The sequence below is a fragment of the Pristiophorus japonicus genome, chromosome 23 (genome assembly GCF_044704955.1).
Source record: "Pristiophorus japonicus isolate sPriJap1 chromosome 23, sPriJap1.hap1, whole genome shotgun sequence".
Lineage (NCBI taxonomy): Eukaryota > Metazoa > Chordata > Chondrichthyes > Pristiophoridae > Pristiophorus > Pristiophorus japonicus.
In genome coordinates this window covers 31,091,397-31,104,662 of record NC_091999.1, presented here as the reverse complement: position 1 = coordinate 31,104,662, position 13,266 = coordinate 31,091,397, and the positions used below count along the sequence as shown (strand labels likewise).

General features: G+C 46.7%; 1 protein-coding gene across 1 annotated transcript; it reads left to right on the top strand.

Annotated features, from left to right (window-relative positions):
- The first annotated feature begins 4,314 nt into the window (after positions 1-4,314).
- Positions 4,315-12,741, top strand: LOC139235467 (zinc finger protein 239-like). The gene is made up of 2 exons (XM_070866564.1): positions 4,315-4,359; positions 12,195-12,741. The coding sequence occupies exon 2, from the start codon at positions 12,253-12,255 to the stop codon at positions 12,739-12,741; it is 489 nt and encodes a 162-aa protein (XP_070722665.1). The 5' UTR covers positions 4,315-4,359; positions 12,195-12,252.
- Positions 12,742-13,266: the final 525 nt, after the last annotated feature.

Genomic DNA, 13,266 nt, shown 5'->3' with positions numbered 1-13,266 from the left:
GATATAAGTTAGATTAATAAAAAGCACTAAAATGGAAGAGTCAGTAACAGAACATCAATTAGTCTCCTCTGATCATGGAGGAATCAAATATTCGACACAATGTGTCTGAAACAAAGATAATGTATTCAACATTTATACACAATATTAATCTCCAGCTCAGGTATAGGGGTTATTAAGATCATCAGAAACAAACATGAGGTGCCAGAATGAACATGGTTCAGTGCCCAAAGCAATCACAGTAAATCCTGTTCGAGTCACAAATGCAGCCTTTTTGCTCAGCTCATTTAAAACTGAGATGAGGAGGAATTTCTTCTCTCAGAGTGTTGTAAATCTGTGGAATTCTCTGTCTCAGAGAGCAGTGGAGGCTGGGTCATTGAATATATTTAAGGTAGAGATAGCCAGATGTTTGAGCGATAAGGGAGTAAAGTGTTCCGGGGAGTGGGCAGGGAATCATAGAAACATAGAAACATAGAAAATAGGTGCAGGAGTAGGCCATTCGGCCCTTAGAGCCTGCACCACCATTCAAGAAGATCATGGCTGATCATTCCCTCAGTACCCCTTTCCTGCTTTCTCTCCATACCCCTTGATCACCTTACCGTAACGGACACATCTAACTCCCTCTTGAATATATCCAATGAACTGGCATCAACAACTCTCTGCGGCAGGGAATTCCACAGGTTAACAACTCTCTGAGTGAAGAAGTTTCTCCTCATCTCAGTCCTAAATGATCTACCCCTTATCCTAAGACTGTATCCCCTGGTTCTGGACTCCCCCAACATCGGGAACATTCTTCCCGCATCTAACTTGTCCAGTCCCGTCAGAATCTTATATGTTTCTATGAGATCCCCTCTCATCTTTCTAAACTCCAATGTATAAATTCCCAGTTGATCCAGTCTCTCCTCACATGTCAGTCCAGCCATCCCGGGAATCAGTCTGGTGCAGATTCAATAGTAACTTTCAAAAGGGAATTGGATATATACTTGAAATGGAAAAAATTGCAAGGCTATGGGGGGAAAGGGCAGGGTCGTGGGACTAATTTGGACAGCTCTTTCAAAGAGCCGGCACGTGATTGGCTGAATGGCCTCCTTCTGTGCTGTAACATTTAATGAAATTTAAGTTGATGACCTAATGGTAGCATGTTAAAGTCCTTGGCTTTCCCTACAGATCAGTAACACTATCCTTGCAATAAAATGCAATGAGACACTGAAATGATCTTTTAAACACAAGCAGCTTGGCACCTGTACCAACACTTCAGTACCTGTAACTCGACACAAACACAGATCACAAACATTCTGCTGGGATAGTATGAGCTTGCTTATTTTGCATGTTACTTCTTCAGCCTTGCATCCCTACACATTTCAGGGCAATTAGGTCCTCTTGCTGAGGGCTGAAACCTATCTGTAAAAATTAATACAATATTTCGATGAGATCTGCAGCATCAAATGGTCATAGAGTGTTGATGAACCTTTGGCCACTGGAGACAAGAATAAGACTTTTTTTTTCAACACAGGGTTAAGTTGGACAATTCCTTTCCAGGACACTGCTCAGCTGTCTACCTGCATCGAGGTGCCATTGAGTGGTTGGTTGTACATCAGTAGATTAGTATCGTCATAATCAGAGCTCGATTTTTTTTTGTTAGATTTCCTTTTCGTTATTGACTCTTTGAACTAGTCGACATATCCACGTGGGAACATTTGGCTAACAACTCTTTTGGGGAAAACATAATAAATTAGTCCAAGTGCCCCCCAATCTGGGGGACACTCCAAACACTTTTCACGTGCCCTTTTTTTTTGTGATTTTTGTGGGGCTTTTTTGTTGGTTTTTTTTGGGTAGTAAAACGATAATTTACAAGTGCCCCCTATAAAAGGGGAGGGGGACACTAAAACCCAGCAATTAAAACAAATTAAACTTTAAAACATATAAAATCAAATTAAAATTTGGTTGCCGGGTGTGACAATGCACTCCAGTCCCTCCGGTGCCCACCTCTCGCGGAAGGCCGTGAGTGTACCAGTGGACACCATGTGCTCCATCTCCAGGGACACCGTGGCCCGGATGTAAGCACGGAAGAGAGGCAGGCAGTCAGGCTGAACGACCCCCTCGAACGCCCGCTGCCTGGACCGGCTGATGGCACCCTTGGCAGTGCCCAGGAGCAGTCCTACAAGTAGGCCTTCGGACCTACTCGCTCCCCTCCGCACAGGGTGCCCAAAGATCAGGAGTGTGGGACTGAAGTGCAACCAGAAATTGAGGAGCAGCTCATTTAAATAATGAAACAGGGGCTGCAACCTCGTATATCCACTTAAAACGTGGAACACAGACTCTTCCAGACCGCAGAAATTGTAGGCGGTCTGGGAGCCCATGAACCGACTTAAAAATTTATTGCACGGGCCTGCTCCTTGCACCACCCTCCAGGCCAAGTTCCCTATAAATAGCGGGAGGACTCCTGCGTAGAGTGCACTCCATCGGGGACCCCCGCCTCCTCCGGATGGCAAGATGGTACGCCATGGCGTGTCCGGATGGCAGACGAGGATGGCAAGGTTGAGAGTGTGCAGGAGCAGCCCGTACAGGAAACCCCACCGCGCGGAACTGAAAGGCACGGAGGGGATTTTCTTGAGGCGGCTCAAGTTGTGAGGCACCGGCTCCCGAGGGAGGTTCCGGGGTTTGGCGCCGATGAGGAATTCCGTCCAGATGGGGGTCAGTTCGGACGGGATCTCCCCACGTGCTTGAGCCTCCTCGACACACCTAACAGAGTCAGGGCCCAGAGCTGCTTTTAGCGACTTGATGGCATCGGCCACGCAGTGGACGTCGGCCGAATTTAGGCGCCATGCCAGCATGTCTGGCGCCATCCAGCCTGCTCCTCCACCATCCAGCAGGTCCCTGACCATGGTCACCTCGCCAGCCACAGCCCTCTCGTCCGATGCCACCTAAAACCTTGATCGTGGAAGTACGGATTCCTGAGCAGCGGCTCCTGCAGGATAGCCGCCACTCCAGCTAGTGGAGAGCTGCACTTGGTGGAGACTTTGTTCCAACATTTGGCTAACAAGTTTGAAAAGAAAATGCCATCTGACTCAATCCTGACATTGGATCCTATTTTCCTTAAATGTACATGGCACTTTTTCACTGTCCTGCCCTATCCCCTCAAGGTGCTAACTCGTGCTGGGGTCAGTTTGACAGCACATGGATGCCGAATGCTACTTTCCCAAGTGGCAATCCTTCAGTAAATGTCCAAAAGGAACTTGACCAGGGGTATCACAACCGAGTCCAAATTTGACAAGTTTTCTTGCAAGTAGGGATCAGTGGATCTGGCCGAAATTCTAGTTTCCTGAGTCCAGGGGCACCGAAACCAACTGTATCTCCAAACTGCTGTCTGAGACCAGCTAGCTCTGCAAAAAGCAATGATTGAACCTGGGACTATCTCGCCTCTTGGGCTCAGCTGCACACTCGGTATACCAACTACACCATCAGTGGAAACAAATAAGACAATTGTAAGAAGTAGTGAGGTACTGATGTCTGATTCTGTAATCTGTACAGCGAGACACCAGGTCTATTCTTGAGCACCCTTCTGCACTCATAGAAATGTCAACATTTTGCTTGAGTAACTCGTTGATTGTTCTGTCTCACGCTTCAGAATAGCAGCTTAGAAGTCTGGTGTGGTATTATGGTTTACATGGGTCCAGGCTTTGGCCTGGAGAAGGTTCTATCTGTCAAATGTCGACCCATACAATTGGACTGAAATTGCTGTCCAATCATGGTTGAACAACTCTCAAATTGCTTTGCTCTTAGACCTAAATCGGCAATCAGCATGTGACTGATTGATACCTGCCAGCAGCAATTCCACACCCATAGACTGGAGCGTTGCATTATTCTGCCCATTGGTCAGAACATCTGTGCGAGTTCAGAAGCCCATAATAGTCAGAATACTGCAGGATATATTTCCACAAGGAACAGAACGGAGAGAAACGACAGTCCCTTCCCAACTAACAGATGATACTTCTAGTCTTCAAACCTGAGCTTCCTAAAAAGTAGAGCTGAGTCTATGATCAGATCAGCCATAACCTTATTGAATGGGGAGCAGGCTCGGGGGTCTGGGTGGCCCACTCCTGTTCCTATTTCTCATGGTCATATGTACCCAGCATGCTCCATGGGGGAGAATGTGCTGCACCCAGACTACAGGAGCTCAGTGCGCAGGCTCGGGCCTGGCTGTGTTTGGAGCATGCGCGGTGTGTGTAATGGCGGAGGAGACATGTTTTTGACAGGCTCCTCAGAAGTGTCCTTTTCAGCGGGACGGAGCGGAGTCATGGACCAGCAGGGAGCCGAGGAGGCTTCATAAACAACCGGTGTCCGCTGCAAGCCCGGAAGTGGGTGAGTTCGGGCAAGCAGGGGTGGCAGATGCTGCTTTGTCTTGTTTTTCCTATCTGTGCTGACACTAGAGCAGCTGATAAGGAGTGCGAGAGTCGGAGACAGAGGCCCAGAGACCAGCCCAACCAGTTGCAGACAAAGATCGAGGGTTTGAAATCGAAAGGTGACGTCGCAGCCAAGCTGGTAAGTGGTTGGCTGTTCGACTGGTAAGTATAACTCTCTTTTAGACTGACTTTTAGATTGGTTTAATTGGCAGCCAACCAATAAGTAGCTGTTTGGTGTTTCAGTAAATTTTAGTAAGTAAATTAATTTAAGGGTTAAGTCATGGCAGCAGAGCTCGGACATGTGCCATGCTCCTCCTGTGTTACATGGGAACGCTTCCAGTGTCCCTGACTACTATGTGTGTGGGAAGTGTGTCCAACTGCAGCTCCTGACCGACTGCATGACGGCACTGGGAAAAAAAGTGGGAGAGCTATAGTGATAGGGGACTCTACTGTAAAGGGAATAGATAGGAGTTTCTGCGGACGCAACCAAGACTCCAGGATGGTATGTTGCCTCCCTGGTGCAAGGGTCAAGGATGTCTCGGAGCGGCTGCAGAGCATTCTGGAGAGGGAGGGTGAACAGCCAGTTGTCGTGGTACATGTAGGTACCAACGATATAGGTAAGAAGCGGGAAGAGGTCTTACAAGCTGAATTTAGGGAGCTAGGAGTTAAATTAAAAAGTAGAACCTCAAAGGTAGTAATCTCTGGATTGCTACCAGTGCCACGTGCTAATCAGAGTAGAGGGAGCAGGGTAGTTAGAATAAATACGTGGCTTGAGCAGTGGTGCAAGAGGGAGGGATTCAAATTCCTGGGACATTGGAACAAGTTCTGGGGGAAGTGGGACCTGAGCTGCAAGGAGGATGCTATCAGGCTGCAGATTGACTTGGATAGGTTAGGTGAGTGGGCAAATGCATGGCAGATGAAGTATAATGTGGATTAATGTGAGGTTATCCACTTTGGTGGTAAAAACAGAGAGACAGACTATTATCTGAATGGTGACAGATTAGGAAACGGGGAGGTGCAACGAGACCTGGGTGTCATGGTACATCAGTCATTGACGGTTGGCATGCAGATACAGGAGGCGGTTAAGAAATCAAACGGCATGTTGGCCTTCATAGCGTGGGGATTTGAGTACAGGGGCAGGGAGGTATTAGTACAGTTGTACAGAGCTTTGGTGAGACCACACCTGGAGTATTGTGTACAGTTTTGGTCTCCTAACTTGAGGAACGACATTCTTGCTATAGAGGGAGGGCAGCGAAGGTTCACCAGATTGATTCCCGGGATGGTGGGACTGACATATCAAGAAAGACAGGATCAACTGGGCTTGCATTCACTGGAGTTCAGAAGAATGAGAGGGGTTCTGATGGTTTTCGACAGGTTAGATGCAGGAAGAATGTTCCCAGAACCAGATGTCAGAGTTTAAGGATAAGCTGTAAGCCATTTCGGATCGAGATGAGGAGAAACCTCTTCACCCAGAGAGTGGTGAACCTGTGGAATTTGCTACCACAGAAAGTTGTTGAGGTCAATTCACTAAATATATTCAAAAAGGAGTTCGATGTAGTCCTTACTACTAGGGGGATCAAGGGGTATGGCGAGAAAGCAGGAATGGGTTACTGAAGTTGCATGTTCAGCCATGAACTCATTGAATGGCGGTGCAGGCTCGAAGGTCCGAATGACCTACTCCTGCCCTATTTTCTATGTTTCTATGTTTCTATAATAACCGGAATATCGGCGGTTACAGCTTCGAGGCTTTCTCCCGGTCACAGGCCCAAGGTAACAGTGGCCATCTTGGTACAGGAAGCATGTTCAGCGTTCCGCCATCTTGATGCAGTTAGTAGCAGAGTGCATGCGCGGCCATCTTGGTGCTGGAATGTTCGTGTCTGGAACTGAACCCAGCCAGAGTCAGCACCTTCAGGGCAGGGGCACCATTGAGTGCAGAACTGAACCCAACCAGAGTCAGGACCTTCAGGGGAGGGGAACAAGTGAGTGTAGAACTGAACCCAGCCAGAGTCAGGATCTTCAGGGGAGGGGAACCAGTGAGAGTAGAACTGAACCCAGCCACAGTCTGCACCTTCAGGGGAGAGGAACCAGTGAGTGTAGAACTGAGCCCAGCCAGAGTCAGCACCTTCAGGGGAGGGGAACCAGTGAGTGTAGAACTGAGCCCAGCCACAGTTAGCACCATTATTGGAGGAGAGGGAGATGAAACCAGTGATTGTAGAACTGGACTCAGCCAGAGTCAGCACCATCAAGGGGGGAGGGGAGCCAGTGAGTGTCGAACTGTACACAGCCAGAATTGGTGGGGAAAATTGGGAGTGGAGGTGAAGCAGTCTATAACATAAGAATATAAGAAATAGGAGCAGGAGTAGGCCATTTGGCCCCTCGAGCCTGCTCCCCATTCAATAAGATCATGGCTGATCTGATCATGGACTCGACTACACATCCGTGCCCGCTCCCCATAACCCTTTACTCCCTTATCGCTGAAAATGTGTCTCTCTCCACCTTAAATATATTCAAAGACCCAGCTTGCACAGCTCTTTGGGGCAGCTAATTCCATGGATTTACAACCCTCAGAGAAGAAATCTCAGTTTTAAATGGGCGGCTCTTTATTCTGAGACTATTTCTGCTAATTTTAGTTTCCCCTATGAATGGAAATATCCCCTCTGCATCCAGCTTGGCGAGCCACCTCATTATCATTAAGTTTCAATAAGATCACCTCTCATTCTTCTGAACTCCAATGTGTAGAGGCTAAACCTACTCAACCTATGCTCAGAAATCAAACCCCTCATCTCTGGAATCAACCTAGTGAACTTTCTCTGAACAGCCTCCAATGTAAGTATATCCTTCCTTACATACGGAGACCAAAACTGTACGCAGTACTCCAGGTGTGGCCTCACCATTACTCTGTACAGTTGTAGCAGGACTTCTCTGCTTTTATACTCTATCCCCCTTGCAATAAAGGCCAACATTCCATTTGCCTTCCTGATTACTTGCTGTACCTGCATGCTAACTTTTTGTGTTTCATGCACAAGACCCCGAAGTCTCTCTGTAATGCAGCACTTTGCAATTTTTCTCCATTTAAATTATAATTTGCGTTTCTATTATTTCTGCTAAAGTGGATGACCTCACATTTTCCCACATTATACTTCATCTGCCAAATGTTTGCCCTCTGACTAAACTTGTCTGTATCCCTTTGCAGATTTTTTGTGTCTTCCACACAATTCTTGTAACAACTGCATCTTGGTCCCTTCATCCAAATCATTAATATGGATTGTAAATAGTTGAGGACCCAGCGCAAATCCCTGCGGCACCCCACTAGTCATGTTTGCCAACTGGAAAATGACCCATTTATCCCGACCCTCTTTTTTCTGTTAGTTAGCCAATCCCCTATCCACGTTAATATATTACCCCCAACCCAGTGAGCTTTTATATTGTGCAGTAACCTCTTAGGTGGCACCTTATCGAATGCCTTCTCGAAATCCAAATACATCACATCCACTGCTTACCCCTTATCCACCCTGCTCGTTACATCCTCAAAGAACTCCAGCGAATTTGTAAACTTGATTTCCCTTTCATAAAACCATGTTGAATCTGCTTGAATGAATGTTGCTTTTCCAAATGTCCTGCTACTGCTTCCTTAATAATGGACTCCATCATTTTCCCAACGACAGAAGTTAGGCTACCTGGTATATGGTTTCCTGCTTTTTGTCTGCCTCCTTTTTCAAATCGGCAAGTTACATTTGCGCTTTCCAATCTGTTGGGACCGCACTAGAATCCAGGGAATTTTGGTAGATTGCAACCAATGCTTCCACTATCTCTGCAGCCACTTCTCTTAAGACCCTAGGATGCAAGCCATCATGTTCAGGGGACTGTTCTGCCTTTAGTCCCATTATTTTACCTAATACTACATCATTAGTGATTGTATTACGTAACTCCCTACCTATAGCCCCTCGCTTATCCACTGCTGGGATGTTTTTAGTGTCTTCTACCATGAAGGACTCTTACTGTATTCTGTATTCTGTGCTAGCTTACTTTCATAATCTATCTTCCCTCTCAATCATTTTTTTAGTCGTTCTCTGCTGGCTTTTAAAAATGTCATAAACCTCTGGCCTCCCACTAGTCTTGGCCACACCGTATGCCTTTGTTTTCAATTTGATTCCTCCCTTATTTCCTTAGTTAGCCACGGATGATTATCCCTTCTCTTAGTCTCTCCTTCTCATTGGGATATATTTTTGTTGCAGGTAATGAAATATCTCCTTAAATGTCTGCCACTGCTCATCAACCGTCCCATTCTTTAATTTATTTTCCCAGTCCACTTTAGCCAACTCTGCCCTCATACCTCTGCAGTCTTCTTTATTTAAACTTAGGACCCTAGTTTGAGAACCAACTTTCTCACCCTCCAGCTGAATTTGAAATTCAACCATATTATGGTCACTTATTCCAAGAGGATCTTTTAGTACGAGATCATTTATTAATCCTGCCTCATTACACAGTACTAGATCTAAGATAGCCTGCTCCCTGGTTGGTTCCACAACGTACTGTTCAAGGAAACTATCCCGGATACACTCTATGGACTCCTCCTCAAGGCTACCCTGGCCAATTTGCTTTGTCCAATCAATATGAAGTTTAAAATCACCCATAAATATTGCCGTTCCTTTATTACAAGCCTCCATTATTTCTTGATTTATACTCCGTCCAACATTGTAGCTACTGTTCGGGGGCCTATAGACTCTGCCCACCAGTGACTTTCCCTTTATTATTCCTCATCTCCACCCAAACTGATTCAATATCTTGATCCTCTGAGCAAATATAGTTTCTCACTAACGCACTGATCTCATCCTTTATTAACAGAGCTATCCCACCTCCTTTTTTTTCTGTCTCTCCTTCCGAATTGTCAAATATCCTTGAATATTTAGTTCCCAGTCCTGGTCACCTTGCAACCACGTCTCTGTAATGGCTATCAGATCATACCCATTTTATCTATTTGTGCCGTCAACTCATCTATTTTGTTACGAGTGTTATGTGCATTTAGACAAAGAACTTTTAAATTTGTTTTTTTACCTGTTTTTCCTGCTTTTTTCTTCTGTCCTTCAAACTCACTTTCTACATTTTTGCTTTCTAATTCCAGATTTACTTCCCTACCGACTGAATCTATTCTCAGGTTCCCATTCCCCTGCCAAGCTAGTTTAAACTCTCCCCAACAGCACTGGCAAACCCCCCCACCCCCGGCGAGGATATTGGTCCCGGCTCTGTTGAGAAGCAACCCTTCCGGCTTGTACTGGTCCCACCTCCCTCCAGAAGCGGTCCCAATGCATCAGGAATCTAAAGCCCTCCCTCCTGTACCATCTCTCCAGCCACGCATTCATCTGCTCTATCCTCCTATTTCTGTACTCACTAGCTCATGGCACCAGGAGTAATTTTAAATATTACCTTAGACCATGTCACTGTTTATAATTACACATGACCCTGTCTCGGTTTATATTACATTCGACCCTGCATCTGTTTATATTACACTAGACCCTGTGCCTGTTTATATTACACTAGACAGTGTCACTGCTTATAAATAGAAGTATAGAGTACAAACGCACGGATATTATGATGAACCTGTACAAAACACTGGTTCGGCCTCACCTGGAGTATTATGCCCAATTGTGTGCAACACACTTTGGGAATAATGTGAAGGCCTTGGAGAGGGTGCAGAAAAGATTTACGAGAATGATTCCAGGCATGAGGGACTTCAGTTACCTGGACAACTGGAGCAGGTGAGGTTGCAAGGGGGATAGAGTATAAAAGCAGAGAAGTCCTGCTACAACGGTACAGGGTTTTGATGAGGCCACACCTGGAGTACTGCATACAGTTTTGATCTCTGTATTTAAGGAAGGATATACTTTCATTGGAGGCAGCTCAGAGAAGGTTCACTAGGTTGATTCCTGACATGAGGGGGTTGACTTATGAAGAAAGATTGAGTAGCTTGCGCCTATACTCATTTGAGTTCAGAAAACTGAGAGGTGATATAATTGAAACATATAAGATATTGAGTGGGCTTGACAAGGTGCATTCAGAGAGGATATTTCCACTCATAGGGGAATCTAGAGCTTAGGGGGCATAGTTTCAGAATAAGGGATTGCCCATTTAAAACTGAGATGAGGGGGAATTTCTTCTCTCAGGGTTCTAATTCTGTGGCATTCTTTGCCCCAGAGAGCTGTGGAGACCGGATCATTGAATATATTTAAGGCGAAGATAGATAGATTTTTTAGCGATTATAGGAGTAAAGCTTTATGGGGAGCGGGCGGGGAGGTGGAGCTGAGTCCATGATTAGATCAGCCATGATTTTATTGAATGACGGAGCAGGCTCGAGGGGCAAATGGCCGACTCCCATTCTTATTTCTTATGTTCCTCTTAGAGCAGGGAAGATTGAGCGGAGATTTGATAGAGGTGTTCAAAATCATGAGTGGTCTTGCCAGAGTAGATCGTGAGATACTGTTCCCATTGGCAGAAGGGTCGAGAACCAGAGGACACAAATTTGAGGTGATTGGCAAAAGAACCAAAGGCGACACAAGAAAAAACCTTTTTGCGTAGCGAGTGTTTAATATCTGGATTGCACGGCCTGAAAGGGTGGTGGAGGCAGACTCATTCACGGCTTTCAAAAGGGAGTTGGATAAGTACCTGAAAGAAAACCATTTGCAGGGCTGTGGGGTAAGGGTGGGGGAGTGGGACTAGCTGAGGTGCTCTTACAGAGAGCTGGCACGGGCTCGACGGGCCGAATGGTCTTGTTTCGTGCTGTAACCATTCTCTGATTCTATGGTTCTAACTCTCTCAGCATAAGCCTCTATTCCCTTCTCCCTCATATGCTGATCTTCAGTGCATCGATACTGGAAACACAGAGCGACCAATCCAGAGCCGCTCTGTATCAGGGTGGGTGCTGGATACGGATGTCGCTCCCTGGCCTCCTGTGTGGGTCGGTTTGATGCATCAGTTTGAGCTGGATTGGAGAGGGGAGAGAAGCTGCTGGGTTTAACCCCCAGTACCTCTGGGCCCAGTCGGGACCAACAATTTCCGATGAGAGACTATCAACGGCGATGGATTCTAGGGGAGATTAGGTTGTGAAACAGACACTGCCCGCACAAGGTAGAAGCGTATTGTTTTAGGAACAAGTATTTCTATAGAGGCTTTCAATATACAGATTTGTTTGAATCCATTCTTAGGATGTGGGTGTCGCTCGTAGGGCCAGAATATATTTACAATTTCCATTTGCCCCTTCACAAGGTGATGGTGGGCCTTCTCGAACCGCTGCAGTCCGTGTGGTGAAGGCCCTCCCACAATGCTGTTAGGTGAGGAGTTCCAGGATTTTCACCCAGTGACGATGTCGGAACGGCGATATATGCCCAAGTCAGGATGGTGTGAGACTTGGAGGGGAACCTGGAGGTGATGGATTTCCCATGCACCTGCTGCCCTGGTCCATCTAGGTGGGATAGGTTGTGGGTTTGGGAGGTTCTGTCAAAGTTCTGGTCGAGTTACAGATGTTAAACTTCCCTCCCCTTCGCCCTGCCCACCTCTCCCTCCTCCCATAGAGGCCAGAGTCTTGTGTAGGCCCAGACCGGGTGGTGGGTTCCCTTCCCTGAAGGACATTGGTGATCAGTTGGGTTATTATGACAATCCGGCAGCTTTCGTGGTCACTGTTTTTCTGTTGGCGGCCGCACAAATAGCCAGGTTCATTCAGCTCAATTTCAGAACCTGCCTTTGTGTTTTTATGGGTTCTCTCTCACCCACCCTTTTTTCTGTTTGAAACTCACTTTACAGGTTATTAAAAGGAGAAGATTTGTCGACCAGAGGCTCAAACCAAACATCACATTAAGATATGACGGAGTCACTCGATTCATCGGGAATGGAATATCATCGGCCTTTGACCATGGAAGCAAAAAGCACTGTTCACAGTGGGGAGAAATGGTACACGTGCTCTGCATGTGGACAAGGCTTCAGCCGATCAGCCAACCTGGAGAGACACAAGTGCAGTCATACTGGGGAGAAACTGTGTAAATATGGGGACTGTGGGAAATGTTTCAAGCTGGAAACACATTGGCGAGTTCACACTGGGGAGAGGCCATTCAGCTGGTCCGATTGTGGGAAGGGATTCACTTGGTCAGCCGACCTGCTGAGGCACCAGCGAGTTCACACTGGAGAGAGGCCGTTCACCAGCTCCGAGTGTGGGGAGGGATTCACTCAGCCATCTACCCTGATGAAACACCAGCGAGTTCACGCTGGGGAGAGGCCGTTCACCAGCTCCGAGTGTGGGGAGGGATTCACTCAGTCATCCACCCTGATGAAACACCAGAGAATTCACAAGTGACTGCAGGTGTGGGATTCTGCTATTATTGCTGCTGTTAATCACATCCCGACTGAACCATGTTCATTCTGACAGTTGAGGTTTGTTTCTGCTGATGCTAATAACTCCTGTAACTTGACTGGAGTTTAATATTTGCGATATAGACAAATAAATTAGTGTTGCTTTCAACATATTGCTGTGGACTTTTGTCTTTACCATGCGGGAGTGTTTCGCATCACCTGGCTGGAGCTCATTGAGGACAATCTGTGGGGAGGATTGTATGGGGGGAGAACTTCAGCATGGGCACAGTCCTTCAGGGTCGCACTGAGAGGGGCAAACGGCACTTTGGTCTTTCTCATCACACTTCACTGTCAGCAAAGTCACCGAGCGGGGTAATCTTGACGGTGTAAGGTGCGGATGATATCCACCCAAGTGTGTTTAAAGAGATGGGATGGGTGCTCTGTTAGCCCCTTGCCCATATCTCCAACAGCTCAGTAGCATCATGGGTTGTTCCCTGAGATTGGAAGGTAGCACACGTAGTTCCCATTT

Coding starts and splice junctions, on each gene's coding strand:
- LOC139235467 (XM_070866564.1), top strand. CDS start 12,253: ATGACGGAGTCACTCGATTCATCGGGAATGGAATATCATCGGCCTTTG.